At 44.4% G+C, this 26,578-nt stretch overlaps 1 protein-coding gene across 1 annotated transcript; it reads right to left on the bottom strand.

The window, feature by feature from the left end:
• Window positions 1-5,314: 5,314 nt before the first annotated feature.
• Window positions 5,315-15,876, bottom strand: LOC135518560 (transmembrane protein 236-like). The gene is made up of 4 exons (XM_064943726.1): window positions 15,605-15,876; window positions 15,142-15,214; window positions 12,944-13,067; window positions 5,315-6,030 (listed from the first exon to the last, which is right to left on the bottom strand). The coding sequence occupies exons 1-4, from the start codon at window positions 15,874-15,876 to the stop codon at window positions 5,315-5,317; spliced, it is 1,185 nt and encodes a 394-aa protein (XP_064799798.1).
• Between the last annotated feature and the right edge of the window lie 10,702 nt (window positions 15,877-26,578).

The raw sequence follows: 26,578 nt of genomic DNA, 5'->3' as shown, positions 1-26,578 counted from the left end.
GTGTTGTTGCCCAATAGTTTACTCCAATTAGGGGAGGGGTGGTAGGGTTAGGGGACAATAATAAAGGAAAATATATTTATAATTATATATATTTACAAAAAAAATATATGGGGGATTGGAAATGATGCAGACAATTACAGGACATTGATGGAAGCCACAATCTATCTGCAATATTAAAGTTGATCTACCCTCTGTGTATCATAAAGCTGAATTAATCTACCCTCTGTATTATAAACACTGTGTATCATAAAGCTGAATTAATCTACCCTCTGTGTCATAAACACTGTGTATCATAAAGCTGAATTAATCTACCCTCTGTATCATAAAGCTGAATTAATCTACCCTCTGTATCATAAACCCTGTGTATCATAAAGCTGAATTCATCTACCCTCTGTATCATAAGCACTGTGTATCATAAAGCTGAATTAATCTACCCTCTGTATCATAAACACTTTGTATCATAAAGCTGAATTAATCTACCCTTTGTATCATAAGCACTGTGTATCATAAAGCTGAATTAATCTACCCTCTGTATCATAAACCCTGTGTATCATAAAGCTGAATTCATCTACCCTCTGTATCATAAGCACTGTGTATCATAAAGCTGAATTAATCTACCCTCTGTATCATAAACACTTTGTATCATAAAGCTGAATTAATCTACCCTTTGTATCATAAGCACTGTGTATCATAAAGCTGAATTAATCTACCCTCTGTATCATAAACCCTGTGTATCATAAAGCTGAATTCATCTACCCTCTGTATCATAAACACTGTATATCATAAACACTGTGTATCATAAATCTTACTTTTTGTTTCACACATGAAGTGTTCCAAAAACATATATGATATTTGCTCCAAAACCACATTTTCAAAATTTGTGAATGTGAAATATTATGTGATTTTCTACATGTAAAACTATGTAGCCTGTCTGTAAGACTCCATTTGTACAGCATATGCACTTACGGGTGCAAATCACATACAAATCACGCCTCAAAATATGTTCATGAGCCAGAAACAACAATAGCATGAGACTAGTGGTCAAAAGGATTTTGGCGCTCCAAAGATACGGTACGGTACTGTATTCTGTGGGGTTGAATTCGAAATACTGCAATTCTTTCCCCGACCACAACATTTTCCCACAATGCACTATAATTGACAGCATGCTGCCCTAAAACCAGTATTTTATTGTTGATAATACCCCAAAAATTACTTTTTAAATGACAGTTTTCCATTTAAGTGTACATCTCAAAACCATGTATGCAAGAAACCTTGACCTGGTGCACACATATTTTTCTTTCCTCAGTTTGATTGAAGGCCTCAATCTGTCTTTTTGCCTTGTGACTGATTAAAAAAAAAAGAAAGAAAGAAAGAAAGAAGCCACGACACAGCTAGCTACTAGTTTAAGGCAATGAAAGATCTAATTATTACAAAGGTTGAATGTATAGGCTACATTTATGAGAATAATACATGCAGCTTATCAAGCTCGAAGACGATACACTCATTTATCACTCAATAAATTGTTATGAGTGAGTGCACCACAAGTATCTTTCCAGGGTGTTGATGCACAGTCAGAGATGGGCAGTATTTCTGTTACATGTATTTGTATTACACTGGGCTGAACTACACTCAATGTTTTTTGTAACAAGGTACTTTTGAGAGCTGTAATTGGCATTTTCCCCATTTTGTGGCCCCCTTTCACCTTGCATTTGTATCAGAAGTCTGAAGGCACTCTGGTGTGATAAGAGAGTCTGCTTAATGAACTAAATATAAATGTACATGTAAAAATTGGCAATTGCAAAGCATGCTGAGTATTATTTTAATGAGCTCCGCCGCAAAACAAGGTTTTGTCTAGAAGGGTAGCAGGTTTTTCTAAATTAGCAGGTTTAGGGAATAAAGAGTAATTGCAGACTGATATTAGGAAATGCCCATTGATACCTGCCATTGGTCAGTTCCAGTGTGACGAGACTGATGGTTTCTCGAGACAGAAGATTTGTTTTCCTAGCAGGTTAGGTAAATTCAAGTCAAATCAAATTGTATTTGTCACATGCGCCGAACACAACACCTTACAGTGAAATGCTTCCTTACAAGCCCTTAACCTACAATGCAGTTTTAAGAAAAGAAGTGTTAAGTAAAAAATGGATAAATGAAAAATTAAAGAAACACTAAAATAACAGTAGCGAGGCTATGTACAGGGGGTACCGGTACAGAGTCAATGTGCGGGAGCACAGGTTAGTCAAGGTAATTGAGATAATATGTAGATGTAGGTAGAGTTAAAGTGACTATGCATAGATAATAAACAGAGATGCAGCAGCGTAAAAGAGAGGGGGGACAAAGCAAATAGTCTGTGTAGCCATTTGATTAGCTGTTCACCAGTCTTATGGCTTGGGGGTAGTAGCTGTTAAGAAGCCTGTTGGACCTAGACTTGGCGCTCCGGTAACACTTGCCGTGTGGTAGCAGAGAGAACAGTCTATGACTGGTGTGGCTGGAGTCTGACACCACCTGGTTTAGAGGTCATGGATAGCAGGAAGCTTGGCCCCAGTGATGTACTGGGCCATACTCGCTACCCTCTGTAGTGCCTGGCGGTCGGAGGCCGGGCAATTTCCATACCAGGCAGGATGCAACCAGTCAGGATGCTCTCGATGGTGCATCTGTAAAACATTTTGAGGATCTGAGGACCCATGCCAAAGATTTTGAGGCGGAATAGGTTTGAGGCGGAATAGGTCTTGTCTTGACCACTTCACTACTGTCTTGGTGTGCTTGGACCATGTTAGTTTGTTGGTGATGTGGACACCAAGGAACTTGAAACTCTCAACCTGCTCCACTACAGCCTCGTCAATGAGAATGGGGGAGTGCTCAGTCCTCCTTTTCCTGTAGTCCACAATCATGTCCTTTGTCTTGATCACATTGAGGGAGAGGTTGTTGTCCTTGCACCACAAGGTCAGGTCTCTGACCTCCTCCCTATAGGCTGTCTCATCGTTCTCGATGATCAGGCCTACCACTGTTGTGTCATCGGCAAATGTAATGATGGTGTTGGAGTCGTGCCTGGCCATGCAGTCATGAGTGAACAGGGAGTACAGGACGGGACTGTGCCTAATAACCTTAGTGTTCTTGGGCACAGGGACTATGGTGGTCTCCATGAAACGTGTTGGTATTCCAGACTCAGTCTGGGACAGGTTGAAAATGTCAGTGAAGACACTTTCCAGTTGGTCAGTGGATGCTCGGAGTATATGTCCTGGTAATACGTCTGGCCCTGCGGCCTTGTGAATGTTGACCTGTTTAAAGGTCTTACTCACATCAGCTACGGAGAGTGTGATCACACAGTCGTCCAGAACAGCTGATGCTCTCATACATTCGTCAGGGTTGCTTGCCTTGAAGCGAGCATAGAAGTAATTTAGTTTGTCTGGTAGGCTTGTGTCACTGGGCAGCTCGCAGCTGTGCTTCCCTTTGTAGTCTGTAATAGTTTGCAAGCCCTGCCACATCCGACGAGCGTCGGAGCCGGTGTAGTACAATTCAATCTTAGCCCTGTATTGACGCTTTGCCTGTTTGATGGTTCGTCGGAGGGCAAAGCGGGATATCTTATAAGCTTCCGGGTTAGAGTCCCGCTCCTTGAAAACGGCAGCTCTACACTTTAGCTCTACCATCACATATCACAGTCATAGCAAGTAAAAGGTTTTTGTAACCGTTACTGAGAATGGTGTTGCTGTTCAGGCCGGCTACTTGCAAATGTATTTTAGTATTTCAAAATACAAGCATTGTATAGTTTACATTGATAGAATGATATTTAATGTATTTTGTCATTCAATTTTGTAATTGTGTTTGGTCATTTTTGCCCATCCCATCCTTGTAAGGGAAGATGTGAACATGAAGATGTGTGTGTTTTCAGAGGAAAATAATGCGCCTTATAAGGGAACATTTTCATCAGACAGGACATTTGAAAGATACAGTAGGAGGCAGTTTGCACCAAAAGTGTTTGGTGTGTGTTTTATCACACTACCCACATCATACTCACTGTATGCCGAAAAAAGGCCCTTGAGGTAGATGATACGTGACGAGAGCAGACAAGAGAAATGTGTAAACAATGCCCAGAAGCTTGTATTTTTGGAATTGAAGTGATTTAGTGGCCAACTGTTTTGGGAAATTACACTGTAAAGATGTCAGATCAGCCAAGTGAATAAGGCCACGGTAGCCCCAAATGAAATAACTTTTGCTGACTTAGTGGCAGGGAAGGGAGAAGGATGGGAGAGGGATGGGGGAGAAGGATGGGGGAGGGATGGGGGGAGAAATGGGCAGGCTCTTCTCCTCTACCACACAGACTGCTAATGTTGTGGATTGGTGAGACAATAACCACTCAGGAGGAATTGTGAGGGCACCGCGGGGATGGATGGTTCTCCAGAAAAGAGGGGACAGAAGAAGGGAGGATATCCTGCTTCCTGCCAGGGGAAGTGAGGGGAGGCCAGAGCGTGCAGACCCATTGTGGAAAGCCCAACATGGAGCCCTGTCACCCTGCACCATCATAGGCTGCGCGAAAAAAAAACACAATCATGCACCATCATGTACTAACATACAGAGAAATACATGAACAGAATGTAAACACACATGTAAATGCAGTCATACACAGTCCATGCTCATGTGAAATCATGACATGAAACAGATTTCTTTCTTTTTTTCTTTATTATTTTTTTAAACCCCCCCCCCCAAAAAAAAAGGTTTCATTTGTACAAACTCACGCTTTGTTTTTGTGGATAATATCATAACCTAGCAAAGAAAATATATCTGGGATGTATAACAACATTGATGTATATTCTTACACATTCACTGCACTTAGTAATAGAATAGAAAAATCATATATTCTCTGTTATAAAATCTGTAAGAAGTGACATGACAGGTTTTTTACATTCTCAAAGTGCCATAGTTCAGGTTGGGGGCAAGGGGAATTGGAGGGTAAAAAAATCCCACTTGGAACAAGGAGGAAATAAGATAACACTGAGACATCACATAGTCCTCTGACAGTTAATGTCCTCCCTCCCCTTTACGGGAACACATTACCGAAGAGTTCCCTTTTAACTTGAAAAAAGCACCACAATGTCGTCCTGTCCCTCCTTTCATCAGAATCATCATTATGAAATGGATCCATCTGTCTTGGCTGTGGTGCACACAGTAATACTCTCCAATTCTTTTCATGTTCTCCATAACATCCTATTGTCATCGCTGTTCTTGTTTTTGTCTTCCTTTGGTTTGGTGACTACTTTGTCTCTGTCATAAAGTCTATCACAGTCCATAGTTTTTTCTCATACGTGGTCGGCAGCTCACATCAGAACATCCTCTCGGTGTTGAAGGCCCCCAGCTTGGTCAGGAAGTTGAAGTAGATGAAGGCCAGACAAACAAGCAAGTTCTTCATCAGGTAGAGGAGTGGCGTTACAAAGCCGAAGAAGGCAATGAGGCCGATACGCACAATCAGGAAAGGCAGATCCTGCAGGGCCACGCCTAGCAACGACAGCAGGGGACTGTGGGGCATGACTACCAGCCGCAGGCACGACAGGTAGCTGAAGATGTAGATAGGGAACACCCAGCCCGAGTAGTAGACCGCCGGGTGCCCTGCCACCCTCACCATCTCCACCGTGTCCATCCAGAACAGAAAGCTGTCCACAAACACTTCGGCTCGAGCATCGCTGGCACACAAGAAGCGCAACGCGCCTGTGTAGGCATATGTTGAGACGCCGTGGTCTGTGGACATGCTGGCCGAGCGTGCAGAGCATGCCGAGCGCGAGCTCAGGCCTGACATGCTGAACTGTCTGCCTTGTATCTGGTTACCTGGCATCCCCTGGAGTGTCCAATTGGCCTCTGGTTGAGACCCCGCCCCGTTCTGGTCCTGCCCATTTGGACTACCAGGTTGCCCTGGTTGTGTAGGGTGCCTGGGCACACCTGGCATTACGGGTGCTGCAGGGTTTTCTGGGTTTACCGGTGTCACTGGGGTTACGTTCGTGAGGAGAGTGGAAGGGATCTCAGCATCTCGGGCCAATTCGTTAGCTGGATGGAAAGACAACAGCACATGGGTATGTTAGCCATGTCATAACAACCCAGATCAGAACATCCATTATGGCACAGAACCATGGAGCACACCACGTCGTTTCAACGTGGACAAGTGGGTGATATTTTGTTGAGACGTTGATAGATATGATTACAAACTACATTCACTCCCTCAAGAAAACAGCCAAAAGTTTGTTGAATACCAAATGTGTTATCACTATGCTTTCTAAAAGCACCGGCAAATTTTTATGGAAAAACCGTGTCTGATTTTTGGTTTAGTCACTGAAATGTTTTATCACTGCACTTTCAACCATTTTATCAACAATGTTCAATTGGGAATACGTCAGATATTTTGTTCATTTATAAAAATAAAAATAAACGTTAATGTGTTACCACTGCGCTCTATCTTATCGCACAACCAAATGACCTGGATTGCAGTTGAGATTACTTTAAAAGTACGTACACTATGCATAGTGCAAGTGATCAATGCTCTTTGAAATTCTTTATTGTCGCAATTGTGAAGATCTCCACAGAACTGCGACCTTTGCATGCTATCTTGATTGTGCACCCTTTCTATGATTACATAGGAGGACATTATAGTTACAGTATCTTCAAAATGTGGCCATGGATGTGTTACTCTTTAGGCCAATTACTGTATTAGAAAAGTAATATTGAATTGTGTTTGGTTGACAATGCAACCAAATATCAACATTTAAAAGGAGATGTATCTACTTCTTGGATAGTTTCATCTGAGCCACTGGCTTAATCCTCTTCTTTAACTTTCATTTTTGCAGACGTGAATCCAACATATCAGGCTATCGACTCTACTGCAAAAGTGATATTGAATTGTGTTTTGTTTGTCAACACAACCAAATATCAACATTTGAAGGAGATGTGTCTTCTGCTTGGGTAGTTCTTTGCCACTGATTTAATAAATTATATGTTGGATTCGGTCTCCATCTCAACCAAAAATCTAAGTTAAAGAATAGGATAAAAATCCAATCACAACTTTGCTGAGAGAGATGGGTTTATTTGCAGAGCAATTTAGTTGCGAGATTCCTGTTGACATATCAGTGCAACGTAATGTGTGACCTAGGTTATTCTGACTTTTTGTCATGAAGCCCACATATTCTCAACCATTTGAGAGCTTTTCACACAGCCTCATCATTATTAGACTCACAATCTAACACTTGATTTTCTACAGTAGCCAACTATGGAAGGTTTGTTTGAATTTGGTAATGTTATATATATATATATATATATATATATATATATATATATATATATATATATATATATATATATATATATATATATATATATATTATTATTTTTTTTTTTAACTAATCTCACTTCTGATGAAGTCTCAGTCTCACTGTGATTAGTAGAATCCCAAATGACCTCACGATTGGCCACTTCCTTATTTATTTCTTCTGAATTGGCATGATTGTAAAACTGGGACATCCTTTTTTCTAGTAATTATCTTTTGAGTCAGCAAAATGAGTCAGAAATGTTGCTGTAGCTTAGCTATGAATGTGTGCTTGAGAGAAATGCCTCCCTTCAGAGTGTTGTTCTGATACTCTCACTCTGAAAGTTTTTTATATATTTATACACTTTATATTAATAGTGCAAATATGAAAATATATATTGACTCATAAACTTGTTTATACATTGAAAATGGTCTGCTATTTACCCTATTGCAAAAGTGATATAGTATTGTGTTTGATTGTCTATGCAACAACAGCTCAACATTAGAAGGTTATGTACACTACATTACCAGAAGTATGTGGACACGGGTTCGTCGAACATCTCATTCCGAAATCATGAGCATTAATATGGAGTTGTTCCCCCTTTTGCTGCATAACAGCCTCCACTATTCTGGGAAGACTTTCCACTAGATGTTGCAACACTGCTGGGACTTGCTTCCATTCAGCCACGAAAGCATTAGTGAGGTCGGGCACTGATGTTGGGCAATCAAGTCTGGCTTGCAGTCGGTGTTCCAATTAATCTCAAAGGTGTTTGATGGGGTTGAGGTCAGGGCTCTGTGCAGGTCAGTCAAGTTCTTCCACACTGATCTCAACAAACCATTTCTGTATGGACCTTGCTTTTTTGCACAAATTTGTCATTGGTGTACTGTTAAGATTTCCCTTTACTAGAACTAAGGGACCTAAACCAAACCATAAAACATAGAATTGGCACTATGCATTGGGGCATCCGCCAAACCCAACCGCCTGGGAGATTCATCACTCCAGAGAACGCATTTCCACTGCTCCAGAGTCCAATGGTGGTGAGCTTTACACAACTCCAGCCAACTCTTGGCATTGCGCATGGTGATCTTGGCTTGTGTGTGGCTGCTTGTCCATGGAACCCCATTTCATGAAACTCCCAACGAACCGTTATTGTGCTGACATTGCTTCCAGAGGCAGTTTGGAACTTGGTAGTGAATGTTGCAACCAAGGACAGAGGATTTTTACATGCTACGTGCTACAGCACTCGGAGGTCTCCGAGCCGTTGTTGAGCCTAAACATTTCCACTTTACACCTTTCAGCAATGGGTGTGGCTGAAATAGCCAAATCCACTCATTTGAAGGGGTGTTCACATACTTTTGTATATACTGTAAAGTTTATGTTCTGTTTGGATAGATCCATCTGTGCCAATGACTGGCTTTAATTCCAATTTGTCTATAAATTAATCCGTTATATGTTGGATCTCAACCAAAAATCTGAAAGAATGTCACGTCCTGATCTGTTTCACCTGTCCTTGTGATTGTCCAGGTGTCGCTTATTTTCCCCAGTGTATTTATCCGTGTGTTTCCTGTCTCTCTGTGCCAGTTCGCATTGTCTGTTTCGAGTCAACCAGCGTGTTTTTCCCCGTGCTTTTGCTATTCCCTCTTTCGCTAGTCCTCCCGGTTTTGACCCTTACCTGTTTTCTGGACTCTTTTCCCACCTGCCTGACCAGTCTGCCTGCCGTGACCTCGAGCCTGCCTGCCACTCTGTACCTCCTGGACTCTGTAACCCACCTGCCTGACCAGTCTGCCTGCCGTGACCTCGAGCCTGCTTGACACTCTGTACCTCCTGGACTCTGTAACCCGCCTGCCTGACCAGTCTGCCTGCCCTGACCTCGAGCCTGCCTGCCACTCTGTACCTCCTGGACTCTGTAACCCGCCTGCCTGACCAGTCTGCCTGCCCTGACCTCGAGCCTGCCTGCCACTCTGTACCTCCTGGACTCTGTAACCCGCCTGCCCGACCAGTCTGCCTGCCCTGACCTCGAGCCTGCCTGCCACTCTGTACCTCCTGGACTCTGTAACCCGCCTGCCTGACCGGTCTGCCTGCCCTGACCTCGAGCCTGCCTGCCACTCTGTACCTCCTGGACTCTGTAACCCGCCTGCATGACCAGTCTGCCTGCCCTGACCTCAAGACTGCCTGCCACTCTGTACCTCCTGGACTCTGTAACCCGCCTGCCTGACCAGTCTGCCTGCCCTGACCTCGAGCCTGCCTGCCACTCTGTACCTCCTGGACTCTGTAACCCGCCTGCCTGACCAGTCTGCCTGCCGTGACCTCGAGCCTGCCTGCCACTCTGTACCTCCTGGAATTTGTAACCCGCCTGCCTGACCAGTCTGCCTGCCCTGACCTCGAGCCTGCCTGACACTCTGTACCTCCTGGACTCTGATCTGGTTTTGACCTTTTGCCTGTCCATGACTATTCTCTTGCCTAAGCCTTTTGGAAGTAATAAATATCAATCACTCAAACCATCTGCATCTGGGTCTGGCCCTGAGCCCTTATAAAGAAAGAATACGACTAAACAGCGCTAAATCAAATCAAACTTTAAATGCACTTTAAATCATTCTTATTTGATTTAGTCCTATTCCTCACTTAAATTTGTTTGAGATGGAGATGTGAATCCAACATATTAATAACTCACGTGTAGATTACATTTGAAATCAACGAAAGCATGAAACTCTATATTTAGTTGAATCCTGGGTTGAATTGAAAAGATACCTGTTCTATATAGGCCTAAACAGTAGAATTCATGATATACATTATGATTAATAAAGTATGGTTTCATTTAATTTCATGTCATTAAACTTACTCTTTGAAATGACTTCAATAGCAACAGTGAATCTATAAACATTTTAAGTGGAGAATTCTCAATAATCATTCTCACGATAGCAAATTTGTAGCAGTCAGTGTCAAATAGCTACGCTGGGCTTGGTTGAAACCCTAGATGGGAGACCAAAGGGTAGCTATAGATCAATTCTCCAGTTGGAGATGCTGCCCAGCCTATTGCTTTTTTTCTGATAGTGGATATAAATAACATTGAAGATCTGACGTTGTTTCAAAAGGTACAAATTCAAGTTATTTTATTATACAAGATTTGTCTATGTTGAAAATTGGTTAGCATTACATAATCCTGGGGTTGAAATTTCAACTTCAAAAAAGTTGGACTTTTTTGCAAATCCAATGTACTTTAAAAACATAGATTCCACATCACAATACATTGACAAATGACATTAGAACAATGTTGATTTAACCAGAGTCCAACAAAGTAGAACAGAGCACAAACACAGGGATTTTCTCTCTGGGCTATATAGGCACTATATTTGACCAATAGCTTTTCTGATCAGTGGAAAAGGACAAACGTTTTGGATCTGGCCATTTCTTCAAATAAAGGGATTCCAAGAAAATGACAGCCACCCTTAGAACAGCGTCATGGTTTTTGCCAATTCGGCACAGTTACGAATAATCAGTTGGTGGGTCATACATTGCATTTCCTGTTCATTTCCTGAGATAGAGGACATATCCCCTGATAGTGGGAGTATTGTTGTTGTCCTGAAATTACACTACTGTTGGTCCCGCTGCATGTGACAAGAGGTTGTGCTCAGTGGATCATGTATTGTTTGGTTGAGTAGATGCAACAGCTGCTCAGCCTGGACTCAGATCCATACAAAGCATATTACACATATTTTCTGTACACCTACAAGACGTATGATATGTACTAATGGTCTAGTAACTTTAGACAGAAAGGAAAGTAGGGAGGTTGGTCGGGAGGATGGACGAGCGTCTAGCAATCCAAAGGTTGCATGTTCCACTCACGTCAGGGACAACTGTAGCTTTCAGCTTATCCGTCTCCTAACCCTTTTCCTAAACTTAACCTCGTTCTCCTAAACTTTTACATAGATTATCCGAACCTTTGTCATTAGTTCTCCGAACCACCAATGTAAATTCTCACAGTAATTCTCATTTGTTGTTACAACGCAACAAGCAACGTGGTCTCAGCGAAAGATGCATAATACTATGTCATCCAAGTCATATGCTATTGTACAACCGAGCAAGAAGTATTATACTATACATCCTCTAATTTGAATGATATTGTAAGACCACGATTCTATTCACAACGTAAAGTAATATACACTATATACTGTATACAATAGTATGTGGACACCCTTCAAATTAGTGGATTGGGCTATTTCAGCCACACACGGTTCTGATAGGTGTATAAAATCGAGCACACAGCCATGCAATCTCCATAGACAATCATTGACAGTAGAATGGCCTTACTGAAGAGCTCAGTGACTTTCAACGTCGCACTGTCATGCGACAAGTCAGTTCGTCAAATTTCTGCCTTGCTAGAGATGCCGCCGTCAACTTTAAGTGCTGTTATTGTGAAGTGAAAATGTCTAGGAGCAACAACAACTCAGCCGTGAAGTGGTAGGCCACACAAGCTCACAAAACGGGACCACCAAGTGCTGAAGCACGTAACTCGTAAAAAAGCATCTTTCCTCAGTTGCAACACTCCCTACTAAGTTCAAAAATGCCTCTGGGCCTCCCGAGTGGCTCAGCAGTCTAAGGCACTGCATCGCAGTGCTAGCTGTGCCACTAGAGGTCCTGGGTTCGAGTCCAGGCTCTGTCCTAGCTTGCCACGACTGGGAGACCAGGATGCGGCGCACAATTGGTCCAATGTCATCTGGGTTAGGGAAGGGTTTGGCCGGCAGTTATGTCCTTGTCCCATCGGGCACTAGCGACTCCTGTGACGGGCCGGGCGCAGTGCACGCTGACACGATGTTTCCTCCGACACATTGGTGCAACTAGCTTCCGGGTTAAGTGGGCATTTTGTCAAGAAGGTTGGGTTGTGTTTTGGAGGACGTACAGCTCTCGACCTTTGCCTCTCCCGAGTCCGTACGGGAAATGCGTTCTCTGGAGTGCTGAATCACGCTTCACCATCTGGCAGTCCAAGAGACAAATCTGGGTTTGGCAGATGCCAGGTGAACCCTACCTGCCACCATGCATAGTGCCAACTGTAAAGTTTGGTGGAGGAGGAATAATGTTCTGCGGCTGTTTTTAGGCGCCTTAGTTCAGGTGAAGGGAAATCTCAATGCTATAGCATACAATTACATTCTAGACAATTATGTGCTTCAAACTTTGTGGCAACAGTTTGGGGAAAGCCCTTTCCTGTTTCAGCATGACAATGCCCCTGTGCACAAAGCAAGGTCCATTCAGAAAAGGTTTCTCGAGATCGGTGTGGAAGAACTTGACTGGCCTGCACAGAGCCCTGATCTCAAACCCATCAAACATATTTGGAATGAATTGGAACGCAGAGACAGGCCTAATCGCCCAACATCAGTGCTGGATGTTCACTAATGCACTTGTGGCTGAATGGAAGCAATTTCCCGCAGAAGTTTTCCAACATCTAGTGGAAAGCAAAAGGAGGACTAACTCCATATTAATGCAGAAGATTTTGGAATGAGATGTTCAAACGAGCAGGTGTCCACATACTTTTGGTCATGTAGTGTATCTTTCTAAATGGAGGGAACTCATTTACATACCAAATCCAACGAATTGCCCTTCGACCAGGTTGAGTAGCTTGCCAATGTTCAATTAAAGTGTGTGTTTAACACAGAGCTTTGTATTCTCACCGTGTCCAGTGAGTCGACTGTGGCGGATCCTCTCCACAATATCGATGCAGATGAGAGAGAAGAGCACCAACGACACGGGGAGCTCTGCAAACGTATCCTGTCTTATACTGTTATTGATCTGCACCTGAGAGAAAACAATGATCAAAACCAATCAGTGATTCAAATCAGACTACAATGCTAGCCCCGATTGTGATCTAATGAAACCCTCATGTGCCAATCAGGTACCAGCTTGACTTCCCCTCCAAACCTTCTCCAAACACTACATACAACCCTATGAGTGCTGTACATTGAGTGTACAAAACATTAGGAACGCCTGCTCTTTCCAGGACATAGACTGACCAGGGGAAAACTATGATCCCTTATTGCTGTCACCTGTTAAATCTACTTCAGTCAGTGTAGATGAAGGGGCGGATACAGGTTAAAGAACGATTTTTGAGCCTTGAGATGATTGAGGCATGGATTGTGTGTGTGTGCCATTCAGAGGGTGAGTGGGCAAGAAAAAATATTTAAGTGCCTTTGAAGGGGGTATGGTAGTAGGTGCCAGGCGCACTGGTTTGAGTATGTCAAGAACTGCAATGCTGCTGGGTTTTTCACGCTCAACAGTTTCCCGTGTGTATCAACAACAGTCCATCACCTAAAGGACATCCAGTCAACACGACTCAATTGTGGGAAGCATTGGAGTCAACATGGGCCAGCATCCCTGTGGAACGTGCCCTGATGAATTGAGGCTGTTCTGAGGGGGGAAAAAGAGTGTGCAATTTAATATTAGGAAGGTGTTCCTAATGTTTTGTACACTCAGTGTATACCCTCTGTGACACTTGGTTAGTGAGCTAATCACTGTACAGGACACGGAACAAAAGAGACTGGGCTGAATTTATGGCTCCTCTTATGTAAAAGAGAGCAGATAAACCAAGGACCTGAGTCACCCATGGACCTTTTGTAACCCTTAAAAAGTGCTTCATAGACAGCTAATAGGAGGTGGGCACATCACAGACAGGAAGCGGGGAAGTGCCAGACAGACAGCCAATGTGACCAGGGTGGCTGGGGCAGGATGAGGAACTCAGCTGCTTATCAGTTGCTCCTTGGTCATAGGTCTGTAGATTGCTCCCCTGAGAACCCAACTGTTCCTCTGCTCTCATTACCTTTACCCCCTCCTCTCTCATAAGACCCCCGCTATGACACTGCACTTCAAGGAACTTTCATAATGCTGTGGTGGTGCCATAGTGGTAGAGTAGGTAGACGACAGTCGGCATTCTGCGTAGTAGGGTTCGATGTGCATGGAACCATCAAGACAAGGGATGGGCAACTTGATGGGGTGGGGGCCCACAAAAAAACAGAACTCATCATGAGGGGCCGCAGTGGCTCTTCGGTCTGCCCAGTGGCTAATGGGCCCCCCTGCGAGCAAAACATTTTAGCGGCACATTTTAAAAAGTAAATTTCCTGCAATTATGCACATTTTGTCATGGGGCAGAGAGAAAATGTTGGCGTTTTAAAGCAAGTTTGCTGCAATTCTAAACATTTTGCCATGGGGCAGAAAGAAGATTTTGCAATTTTAGAACTAATTTCATGCAATTCTACACATTTTGCCAGAAGGTGGAAGCAAATGTTTGCCAATTTTAATATGATAACTGATGATCAATGGGCCCCATACCGGTAGATAATTCAACCATGCTTTCTAAAAGTTTAGATAGCTAGCCACTAGACTAACTTACCAATAAAAAATAAAAATAGCTGACATGGGCGAATTGAGTGACTGCTGATGCACAACCAAATTTCGAAATTGCAAGTTGTGTATTCTATTGTTCTAACTGGTCCACGGGCCTACAAAATGGGGTTGGGGGGGCTGCCAGTTACCCATCCCTGATCTAGACATACAGTAGAATGACATAGAAGTGGAGTAGTACAATCCAGACATTGACGTCTACTTGTTTTCATCATTCCTCGACTCCAATCAGGGACGGATTTAGACCAGGTACATCAGGTGAGTGGACTCTCGGGCTGCTCAATGGCATTAATCTATTAATCAGCTACTGGGGGGAGGAGGAACTGAAAACTAGCAGTACTGCAGACCTCAAGGCCTGGAAGTGAATACCTCTGACTTAGAAGGTAACCAACAGGTCGAGTGTCAATGGTCAAACATAGACACACTGAGATGAGAATTAACAAATGATGGACACTACTGGGGTCACATGGTTTACCTCTGAGCTGGCGATGAGAAAGGCAAAGCAGGGTAATGTGGAAAGTATCATATAGACCAGGGCCACCGGCCTCCTGAGAGAGAGAGAGAGAGAGAGAGAGAGAGAGAGAGAGAGAGAGAGAGAGAGAGAGAGAGAGAGAGAGAGAGAGAGGAGAGAGAGCGAGAGAGAGAGAAAAGGAGATAGATAAAGGAGGGATAGTTTGAGTTATAGGCTAGAGGTTTTCAAAAAATGTAAATATTGATGTACGTATACTGCAAAAACAATTGCAAGCCCGTCGAGAATCGGACACAGCACAGCTACCGGTCAGGTTCCCGCCACAAAGACCCGACAGCCATTACTACACCCCAAGGCTCTGTTCCAGAAAACACTGTGCTGTTATATCACAGCTACAGCTCCTAGCTCCGAGCTTAGACAGTAGATTACCAACTAGGCCACAGACCAGACAGGCCAGACAGACACTCACCACTTCTTCCTCCCGACAAGAAACTTCTTATTCGTGAACACCATGTACTTCATGGGCACCCAGACAAGCAGGGCAGCAGAGGTGACATAGGCGATGGAGGAGGCCACGGTGAGCCAGTAGGTGGTGCTTGCGTCGCCGGGTGGCTGCGCCACGCTCTTGACCCGCGCTACAATGAGGGCGAACCTCTGCATGACTATGAAGAGCGGCACGCACAGGCCTGCGAACTGCAGCACCTCGCACAGGGCGAACTTCAGCGTCCTCCCCGAGGCCATGCTGTGGCAGCCCCTGTGCTGGGGGCACTGAAAAAAAAGAGGGAGGGAGGGAGAGAGGGGGCTGTTGTCGTAGTGAAGCGACCCCTGTCCCCCTGAGGGCTGGTTAGGCCTTGGCCCGCTGCATTGTCTGTGTCCACTAGCATTTTCCACACGCTACAACCCCAGCTCACTGCTCTGCCGTTTGCTTACACTGCACTAGGCATTGTGTACCTATATCGGAGCCAGCGGGACGGTGTGATGCGGCTGCCCCTCTAACCTCTTTATGGAGGTTACAAAACAAATTGTCTCGCTCTCTCTGGCCCTTCAAGGATATTATTTTTCAGAAAGAGGCTGAAGCCTTGGAAGAGATGTGAAACCAAAAGGAAAAGGTCTATGGAGCAGAATCATATGGAATAATATAATGATAACACCATACATGTCCAGTCCCATGTTAAATTAGCAGAGAGAAAGAGAGCTCTTCATGCTTTGGCTGTCCTGTGCTTTGCATGTTCATTCATGCCATGACTACACATTCCCATCTTGTGGTACTCTGCAACACTCTGCCAGCAGTGTGACACAACACAGTGTTGGGCTGCAACCAAAAGACATAAAAACATCAATCTCAAGAAGTGTGTACTCTGATACTGTAAAAGAGATGTAGAGGTGATGTATCCCCTTCCAGGCCAGACCGAAGTGAGTGTAGGGGAGACAGGAAGAGAACAAGCACAAGGGAAGGAGGGAGTAATAGAGAGTGGGGATGAAGAGAGAGGTGTAAGAGAGGAAAAGAGAGGGAGAGAGTCAACTTTGAAGACAGGCTCGATCAAGTGTTACTGAAGAGAAATGGAATTATGTTAGTCTTGAATTATTTGATCTTATTTGTACTGACATGTATGTGATCAGTTACACAGTACATACACACAAAAAGTAGGTCACACGGTGTTGTGCCGTGAGGTGTTGCTTTATATGTTTTTTTGAAACCAGGTTTTCTGTTCACTGTATACAGTGCCTTGCGAAAGTATTCGGCCCCCTTGAACTTTGCGACCTTTTGCCACATTTCAGGCTTCAACCATAAAGATATAAAACTATTTTTTTGTGAAGAATCAACAACAAGTGGGACACAATCATGAAGTGGAACAACATTTATTGGATATTTCAAACTTTTTTAACAAATCAAAAACTGAAAAATTGGGCGTGCAAAATTATTGTGGCCAGCTACCAAGGACTGTGGGCTCTCCTTCTCCATGGCCGGCGTGAGTAAGACATTTAAACGTGTTAACCCTCGCAAGGCTGCTGGCCCAGACGGCATGCCAAACTGCATCCTCAGAGCATGTGCAGACCAGCTGGTGGGTGTGTTTACGGTGTGTTTACGGACACATATATCTCTCCCAAAGTCTGTTGTCCGCACATGCTTGAAGATGGCCACCATTGTTCCTGTACCCAAGAAGGCAAAGGTAACTAAACTAAATGACTATCGCCCTGTAGCACTCACTTCTGTCATCATGAAGTGCTTTTAGAGACTAGTCAAGGATCATATCACCTCCACTTTACCTGTCACCCTAGACCCACTTCAATTTGTATACCGCCCCAATAGGTCCACAGACGATGCAATCACCATCCCATCTGGACAAGAGGAATACCTATGTAAGAATGCTGTTCATTGACTACAGCTCAGCATTCAACACTATAGTACCCTCCAAGCTTGAGGTCCTGGGTCTCAACCCTGCCTGTGGATCCTGGACATCCTGATGGTCGCCTCCAGGTGGTGAAGGTAGGAAACAATCTCCACTTCGCTGAACCTCAACATTGAGGCCCCACAAGGGTGCGTGCCCAGCCCCCTCCTGTACTTCCTGTTCACCCATGACTGCGTGGCCATGCATGTCTCCAACTCAATCATCAAGATGGCAGATGACACAACAGTAGTAGGCTTGATCACCACCAACGACGAGACAGTCTATAGGAAGGAGGTGAGGGCACTCAGAGTGTGGTGTTCGGAAAACAACCTCTAACTCAACATCAACAAAACAAAGGAGATGATCGTGGACTTCAGGAAACAACAGAGGGAGCACCCCCCGACGGGACAACAGTGGAGAAGGTGGAAAGCTTTAAGTTCCTAGGTGTACACATCACTGACAAACTGAAATGGTCCACCCACACAGACAGTGTGGTGAAGAAGGTGCAACAGTGCCTCTTCAACCTCAGGAGGCTGAAGAAATGTGGCTTGTCACCTAAAACCCTCACAAACTTTTACAGATGCACAATTGAGAGCATCCTGTCGGGCTGTATCACCGCCTGGTATGGCAACTGCACCACCCACAACCGCAGGGCTCTCCACAGGGTGGTGCAGTCTTCACAACGCATCACAAGGGGGCAAACTACCTGCCCTCCAGGACACCTACAGCACCCAATGTCACAGGAAGGCCAAAAAGATAATCAAGGGCCAAAACCACCCAAGCCACTGCCTGTTTACCCATCCAGAAGGCGAGGTCAGTACAGGTGCATCAAAGCAGGGACCAAAAGACTGAAAAATAGCTTCTCTCTCAAGGCAATCAGACAGTCATCTCTAACACAGAGAGGCTGCTGCCTACATACAGACTTGAAATCATTGGCCACTTTCATAAATGGATCTCTAGTCATAAATCAAATCAATTAAAATGTTTTTAGTCACATGCGCCGAATACAACAGGTATTACCTTACAGTGAAATGCTTACTTACGAGCCCCCACCCAAATATGCAGTTTAAAAAAAATAGGAATAACAAATAAAAGTAACAAGTAATTAAAGAGCAGCAGTAAAATAACAATAGCAAGATTATATACAGGGGGGTACTGGTACAGAGTCAATGTTCGTGTGCACCGGTTAGTCGAGGTAATTGAGGTAATATGTACATGTAGGTAGAGTTATTAAAGTGAATATGCATAGATTATTAATCAAATCAAATCAAATCAAATTTTATTTGTCACATACACATGGTTAGCAGATGTTAATGCGAGTGTAGCGAAATGCTTGTGCTTCTAGTTCCGACAATGCAGTAATAACCAACAAGTAATCTAACTAACAATTCCTAATCTACTGTCTTATACACAGTGTAAGGGGATAAAGAATATGTACATAAGGATATATGAATGAGTGATGGTACAGAGCAGCATAGGCAAGATACAGTAGATGGTATCGAGTACAGTATATACATGTGAGATGAGTATGTAAACAAAGTGGCATAGTTAAAGTGGCTAGTGATACATGTATTACATAAGGATGCAGTCGATGATATAGAGTACAGTATATACGTATGCATATGAGATGAATAATGTAGGGTAAGTAACATTATATAAGGTAGCATTGTTTAAAGTGGCAAACAATATATTTACATCATTTCCCATCAATTCCCATTATTAAAGTGGCTGTAGTTGAGTCAGTGTCAGTGTGTTGGCAGCAGCCACTCAATGTTAGTGGTGGCTGTTTAACAGTCTGATGGCCTTGAGATATAAGCTGTTTTTCAGTCTCTCGGTCCCAGCTTTGATGCACCTGTACTGACCTCGCCTTCTGGATGATAGCGGGGTGAACAGGCAGTGGCTCGGGTGGTTGATGTCCTTGATGATCTTTATGGCCTTCCTGTAACATCGGGTGGTGTAGGTGTCCTGGAGGGCAGGTAGTTTGCCCCCGATGATGCGTTGTGCAGACCTCACTACCCTCTGGAGAGCCTTACGGTTGAGGGCGGAGCAGTTGCCGTACCAGGTGGTGATACAGCCCGCCAGGATGCTCTCGATTGTGCATCTGTAGAGGTTTGTGAGTGCTTTTGGTGACAAGCCGAATTTCTTCAGCCTCCTGAGGTTGAAGAGGCGCTGCTGCGCCTTCTTCACAATGCTGTCTGTGTGAGTGGACCAATTCAGTTTGTCTGTGATGTGTATGCCGAGGAACTTAAAACTTGCTACTCTCTCCACAACAGAGAGTAGCAGCTGTGTAAAAGAGGGGGGAGGCAATGCAAATAGTCTGGGTAGCCATTTAATTAGATGTTCAGGAGTCTTATGTCTTGGGGGTAGAAGCTGTTTAGAAGCCTTCTGGACCTAGACTTGGTGCTCCGGTACCGCTTGCCGTGCGGTAGCAGAGAGAACAGTCTATGACTAGGGTGGCTGGAGTCTTTGACAAATTTTAGGGCCTTTCTCTGACACCGCCTGGTATAGAGCTCCTGGATGGCAGGAAGCTTGGCCCCAGTGATGTACTGGGCCGTACGCACTACCCTCTGTAGTGCCTTGCGGTCGGAGGCCACGCAGTTGCCATACCAGGCAGTGATGCAACCAGTGCTCTCAATGGTGCAGCTGTAGAACCTTTTGACAATCTGAGGTCCCATGCCAAATCTTTTCAGTCTCCTGAGGGAGAATAGGTTTTGTCGTGCCCTCTTCACGACTGTCTCGGTGTGCTTGGACCATGTTAGTTTGTTGGTGATGTGGACACCAAGGACCTTGAAGCTCTAAACCTGCTCCACTACAGCCCCGTCAATGACAAGGGGGGTGTGCTCTGTCCTCTTTTCCTGTTGTCCACAATCATCTCCTTTGTCTTGATCACGTTGAGGGAGAGGTTGTTGTCCTGGCACCACACGGCCAGGTCTCTGATCTCCTCCCTATAGGCTGTCTCGTTGTTGTCGGTGATCAGGCCTACCACTATCGTGTAGTCGGTAAACTTAACGATGGTGTTGGAATCGTGCCTGGCCACTCAGTCATGAGTGAACAGGGAATACAGGAGGGGACTGAGCATGCACCCCTGAGGGGCCCCTGTGTTGAGGATCAGCGTGGCGGATGTGTTGTTACCTACCCTTATCACCTGGGGACAGCCCGTTAGGATGTCCCATGGTCCTTAACTTATTGATGAGCTTTGAGGGCACTATGGTGTTGAATGCTGAGCTGTAGTCAATGAATAGCATTCTCACATAGGTGTTCCTTTTGTCCAGCTGGGAAAGGGCAGTGTGGAGTGCAATAGAGATTGCATCATCTGTGGATCTGTTAGGGCGGTATGCAAATTGGAGTGGGTCTTGGGTGGCTTGTGTTGATGGTGTTAATGGTGTTGATGTGAGCCATGACCAGACTTTCAAAGTGCTATGGGTCGGTAGTCATTTAGGCAGGTTACCTTAGTGTTCTTGGGCACAGGGACTATGGTGGTCTGCTAAAAACATGTTGGTATTACAGCTGAAAATACAATATTTTTAGTTATGGAAAGTATATTTGCAACAGTTTAGATGGTACAATGATTTCAAATCAAATCAAATCAAAATCAAATTTATTTGTCACATACACATGGTTAGCAGATGTTAATGTGAGTGTAGCGAAATGCTTGTGCTTCTAGTTCCGACAATGCAGTAATAACCAACAAGTAATCTAACTAACAATTCCTAAACTACTGTCTTATACACAGTGTAAGGGGATAAAGAATATGTACATAAGGATATATGAATGAGTGATGGTACAGAGCAGCATAGGCAAGATACAGTAGATGGTATCGAGTACAGTATATACATATGAGATGAGTATGTAAACAAAGTGGCATAGTTAAAGTGGCTAGTGATACATGTATTACATAAGGATGCAGTCGATGATATAGAGTACAGTATATACGTATGCATTGTTTAAAGTGGCTAGTGATATATTTACATCATTTCCCATCAATTCCCATTATTAAAGTGGCTGGAGTTGAGTCAGTGTCAGTGTGTTGGCAGCAGCCACTCAATGTTAGTGGTGGCTGTTTAACAGTCTGATGGCCTTGAGATAGAAGCTGTTTTTCAGTCTCTCGGTCCCAGCTTTGATGCACCTGTACTGACCTCGCCTTCTGGATGATAGCGGGGTGAACAGGCAGTGGCTCGGGTGGTTGATGTCCTTGATGATCTTTATGGCCTTCCTGTAACATCGGGTGGTGTAGGTGTCCTGGAGGGCAGGTAGTTTGCCCCCGGTGATGCGTTGTGCAGACCTCAGTACCCTCTGGAGAGCCTTACGGTTGAGGGCGGAGCAGTTGCCGTACCAGGCGGTGATACAGCCTGCCAGGATGCTCTCGATTGTGCATCTGTAGAAGTTTGTGAGTGCTTTTGGTGACAAGCCTAATTTTTTCAGCCTCCTGTGGTTGAAGAGGCGCTGCTGCGCCTTCTTCACGATGCTGTCTGTGTGAGTGGACCAATTCAGTTTGTGATGTGTATGCCGAGGAACTTAAAACTTGCTACTCTCTCCACTACTGTTCCATCGATGTGGATAGGGGGGTGTTCCCTCTGCTGTTTCCTGAAGTCCACAATCATCTCCTTAGTTTTGTTGACGTTGAGTGTGAGGTTATTTTCCTGACACCACACTCCGAGGGCCCTCACCTCCGCCCTGTAGGCCGTCTCGTCGTTGTTGGTAATCAAGCCTACCACTGTTGTGCCGTCCGCAAACTTGATGATTGAGTTGGAGGCGTGCGTGGCCACGCAGTCGTGGGTGAACAGAGAGTACAGGAGAGGGCTCAGAATGCACCCTTGTGGGGCCCCAGTGTTGAGGATCAGCGGGGAGGAGATTTTGTTACCTACCCTCACCACCTGGGGGCGGCCCGTCAGGAAGTCCAGTACCCAGTTGCACAGGGCGGGGTCGAGACCCAGGGTCTCGAGCTTGATGACGAGCTTGGAGGGTACTATGGTGTTGAATGTCGAGCTGTAGTCGATGAACAGCATTCTCACATAGGTATTCCTCTTGTCCAGATGGGTTAGGGCAGTGTGCAGTGTGGTTGAGATTGCATCGTCTGAGCGGTAAGCAAATTGAAGTGGGTCTAGGGTGTCAGGTAGGGTGGAGGTGATATGGTCCTTGACAAGACATCCTGGTCCGTGACTGGGCTGGATTTCTTCCTGTAGTCCGTGATTGACTGTAGACCCTGCCACATGCCTCTTGTGTCTGAGCCGTTGAATTGGGATTCTACTTTGTCTCTGTACTGACGCTTAGCTTGTTTGATAGCCTTACGGAGGGAATAGCTGCATTGTTTGTATTCAGTCATGTTACCAGACACCTTGCCCTGATTGAAAGCAGTGGTTCGCGCTCTCAGTTTCACGCGAATGCTGCCATCAATCCAAGGTTTCTGGTTAGGGAATGTTTTAATCGTTGCTATGGGAACGACATCTTCAACGCACGTTCTAATGAACTCGCACACCGAATCAGCGTATTCGTCAATGTTGTTATCAATGTTGTTAAATGCAATACGAAACATGTCCCAGTCCACGTGATGGAAGCAGTCTTGGAGTGTGGAGTCAGCTTGGTCGGACCAGCGTTGGACAGACCTCAGCGTGGGAGCTTCTTTTTTTTAGCTTTTGTCTGTAGGCAGGTATCAGCAAAATGGAGTCGTGGTCAGCTTTTCCGAAAGGGGGGCGGGGCAGGGCCTTATATGCGCCGCAGAAGTTAGAGTAACAGTGATCCAAGGTTTTTCCGCCCCTGGTTGCGCAATCGATATGCTGATAAAATTTAGGGAGTCTTGTTTTCAGATTAGCCTTGTTAAAATCCCCAACAACAATGAATGCAGCCTCCGGATAAATGGTTTCCAGTTTGCAAAGAGTTAAATAAAGTTCGTTCAGAGCCATCGATGTGTCTGCTTGGGGGGGGGGATATATTTTCTACACTGTACTTGCTTGTTTTGCCACATAAACTGAAATTAGGCTAACTATTTGAATTTTAGCAACCAGGAAATGGCAAGCAATTTCTGCATAGTGCATTTTTAATATAACAGACTTTTAATTTTAAAAACTTCTTCAGGCTAGGGTCCTTTTTTCTCAATTTCCGCCTGGCGACGTGCCCAAAGTAAACTGCCTGTTGCTCAGGCCCTGAAGCCAGGATATGCATATAATTGGTACCATTGTAAAAAAAACTTTGAATTTTGTAGAAATGTTAAAATAATGTAGGAGACTATATCACAATATATATGGTAGGAGAAAGTCCAAAGACAAACCACCAGATCTTTTGTTTTTGAGAGCCCATGGTCTTACAATGGAAAGTATACGGAAGTAATTAAATCTAGCTCCAAGTATGCAATTCCTATGGCTTCCACAGGTTGTCAGCACTCTATGTTCAAGGTTTCAGGCTTGTTTCTTCTAAAACGAGTAAGAAATATGAGTTTAAGTACTGGGACACACTATTGGAAATTCGTGTTTGGGTGCACAAGGAAGACAAGACGCACCTGCTGATATCGGTTTCCTATTGAACATACTTCTTTCCATATGAAATATTATAGTTTGATTACATTTTAGGGTATCTGAGGAGTCAATGGAAATGTATTTTGACTTGTTTTAACAAAGTTTAGCGGTAGAATTTTGGATTCCTTTCTCTGCATGTTGAACGAGTGGATTACTCAATTCGATGGTGCCAACTAAACTGACTTTTTGGGATATAAAGAAGGATTTTATCTAACAAAATTACACTACATGTTATAGCTGGGACCCTTTGGATGACAAATCAGAGGAAGATTTTCAAAAAGTAAGTGAATATTTAATCGCTATTTGTGAATTTATGAAACCTGTGCCGGTGGAAAAATATTTTCAGGTGGGGCGCCATCCTCAAACAATCACATGGCATGCTTTCGCTGTAATGGCTACTGTAAATCGGACAGTGCAGTTAGATCAACAATACTTTAAGCTTTCAAACGATATAAGACACTTGTATGTACCTACATGTGTAATATCCATAATTTTTATGAATATTTATTTGAATTGCGTGCCCTCCAGTTTCACCGGAAGTTGTCCCGCTAGCGAGATGCCTATCCCAGAGAGGAAAATCCAATGTTGGTGCAAAGAAAATCTTTAAAGATTCATACGGGCACAAAAGGCACTCTTTTTGTGGAACGACCCTGATGACTATAAGTTTCAGAGAGTTGATGATAGCCTACCCTCCTCATCTGACCAGATGCCTTCTTTAAGCATAAGGACATACTTGGCAAGAGAGTACTCCAACAATGGGAGGATGTCTGTGATTCAATCACTGAGTTGTGAATGATGCCCACGATCTCCATGTCATTCACACACAGAGAGTAGTAAAGAAAGGATAGTGATATGAACACACACACACACAAACTCATGAGCACAGACACACACTGTGTGTGTCATTGTTGAATCCAACATTGAGACAGAAATTTGAGCACTTGTTACTGGATCAGGATTATGTGGCCTGCACTATATTTGCTGCTGTCTTTAGTTTACACAAATTTCTACTGGGCACTACGAGTGGAGCTAATGTTACATCCTGCAGTGATGCACTTTCTCAGGCTGTCTCCACGACAGAGTGCTCTAGTCCAACACTACTCCTTTAACCCAGTCCAACAGTACTCCTTTAACCCAGTCCAAGAGTACTCCTTTAACCCAGTCCAACACTACTCCTTTAACCCAGTTCAACACTGTCCCTCTAACCCAGTCCAACACTTCACTTATAACCCATACCAACACTGCCCCTTTAACCCATTCCAACACTGTCCCTTTAACCCAGTTCAACACTGTCCCTTTAATCCAGTTCAACACTGTCCCTTTAACCCAGTTCAACACTGTCCCTTTAACCCAGTCCAACACTGTCCCTTTAACCCAGTTCAACACTGTCCCTTTAACCCAGTTCAACACTGTCCCTTTAACCCAGTCCAACACTGTCCCTTTAACCCAGTTCAACACTGTCCCTTTAACCCAGTTCGACACTGTCCCTTTAACCCAGTCCAACACTGTCCCTTTAACCCAGTTCAACACTGTCCCTTTAACCCAGTTCAACACTGTCCCTTTAACCCAGTTCGACACTGTCCCTTTAACCCAGTTCAACACTGTCACTTTAACCAGTTCAACACTGTCCCTCTAACCCAGTCCAAAACTTCAGTTCTAACCCAGTCCAACACTGTCCCTTTAACCCAGTTCAACACTGTCCCTTTAACCCAGTTCAACACTGTCCCTTTAACTCAGGTCAACACTGTCCCTTTAACCCAGTCCAACACTGTCCCTCTAACCCAGTCCAACACTTCACTTCTAACCCATTCCAACACTGTCCCTTTAACCCAGTTCTACACTGTCCCTTTAACCCAGTTCAACAATGTCTCTTTAACCCAGTTCAAAACTGTCCCTTTAACCCAGTTCAACACTGTCCCATTAACCCAGTTCAACACTGTCCCGTTAACCCAGTCCAACACTGTCCCTTTAACCGAGTTCAACACTGTCCCTTTAACCCATTCCAACACTGTCCCTTTAACCCAGTTCAACACTGTCCCTTTAGCTCAGTTCAACACTGTCCCTTTAACCCATTCCAACACTGTCCCTTTAACCCAGTTCAACACTGTCCCTTTAACCCAGTTCAACACTGTCCATTTAACCCAGTTCAACACTGTCCCTTTAACCCAGTTCAACCCTGTCCCTTTAACCCTGTTCAACACTGTCCCTTTAACCCAGTTCAACACTGTCCCTTTAACCCATTCCAACACTGTCCCTTTAACCGAGTTCAATACTGTCCCTTTAACCCAGTTCAACACTGTCCCTGTAGCTCAGTTCAACACTGTCCCTTTAACCCATTCCAACAATGTCCCTTTAACCCAGTTCAACACTGTCCCTTTAACCCAGTTCAACACTGTCCCTTTAACCCAGTTCAACACTGTCCCTTTAACCCAGTTCAACACTGTCCCTTTAACCCAGGCCAACACTGTCCCTCTAACCCAGTCCAACACTTCACTTCTGACCCATTCCAACACTGTCCCTTTAACCCATTCCAACACTGTCCCT

This window comes from Oncorhynchus masou, chromosome 28 (genome assembly GCF_036934945.1).
Source record: "Oncorhynchus masou masou isolate Uvic2021 chromosome 28, UVic_Omas_1.1, whole genome shotgun sequence".
NCBI lineage: Eukaryota > Metazoa > Chordata > Actinopteri > Salmoniformes > Salmonidae > Oncorhynchus > Oncorhynchus masou.
This window is presented reverse-complemented; position numbering and strand designations above follow the sequence as displayed.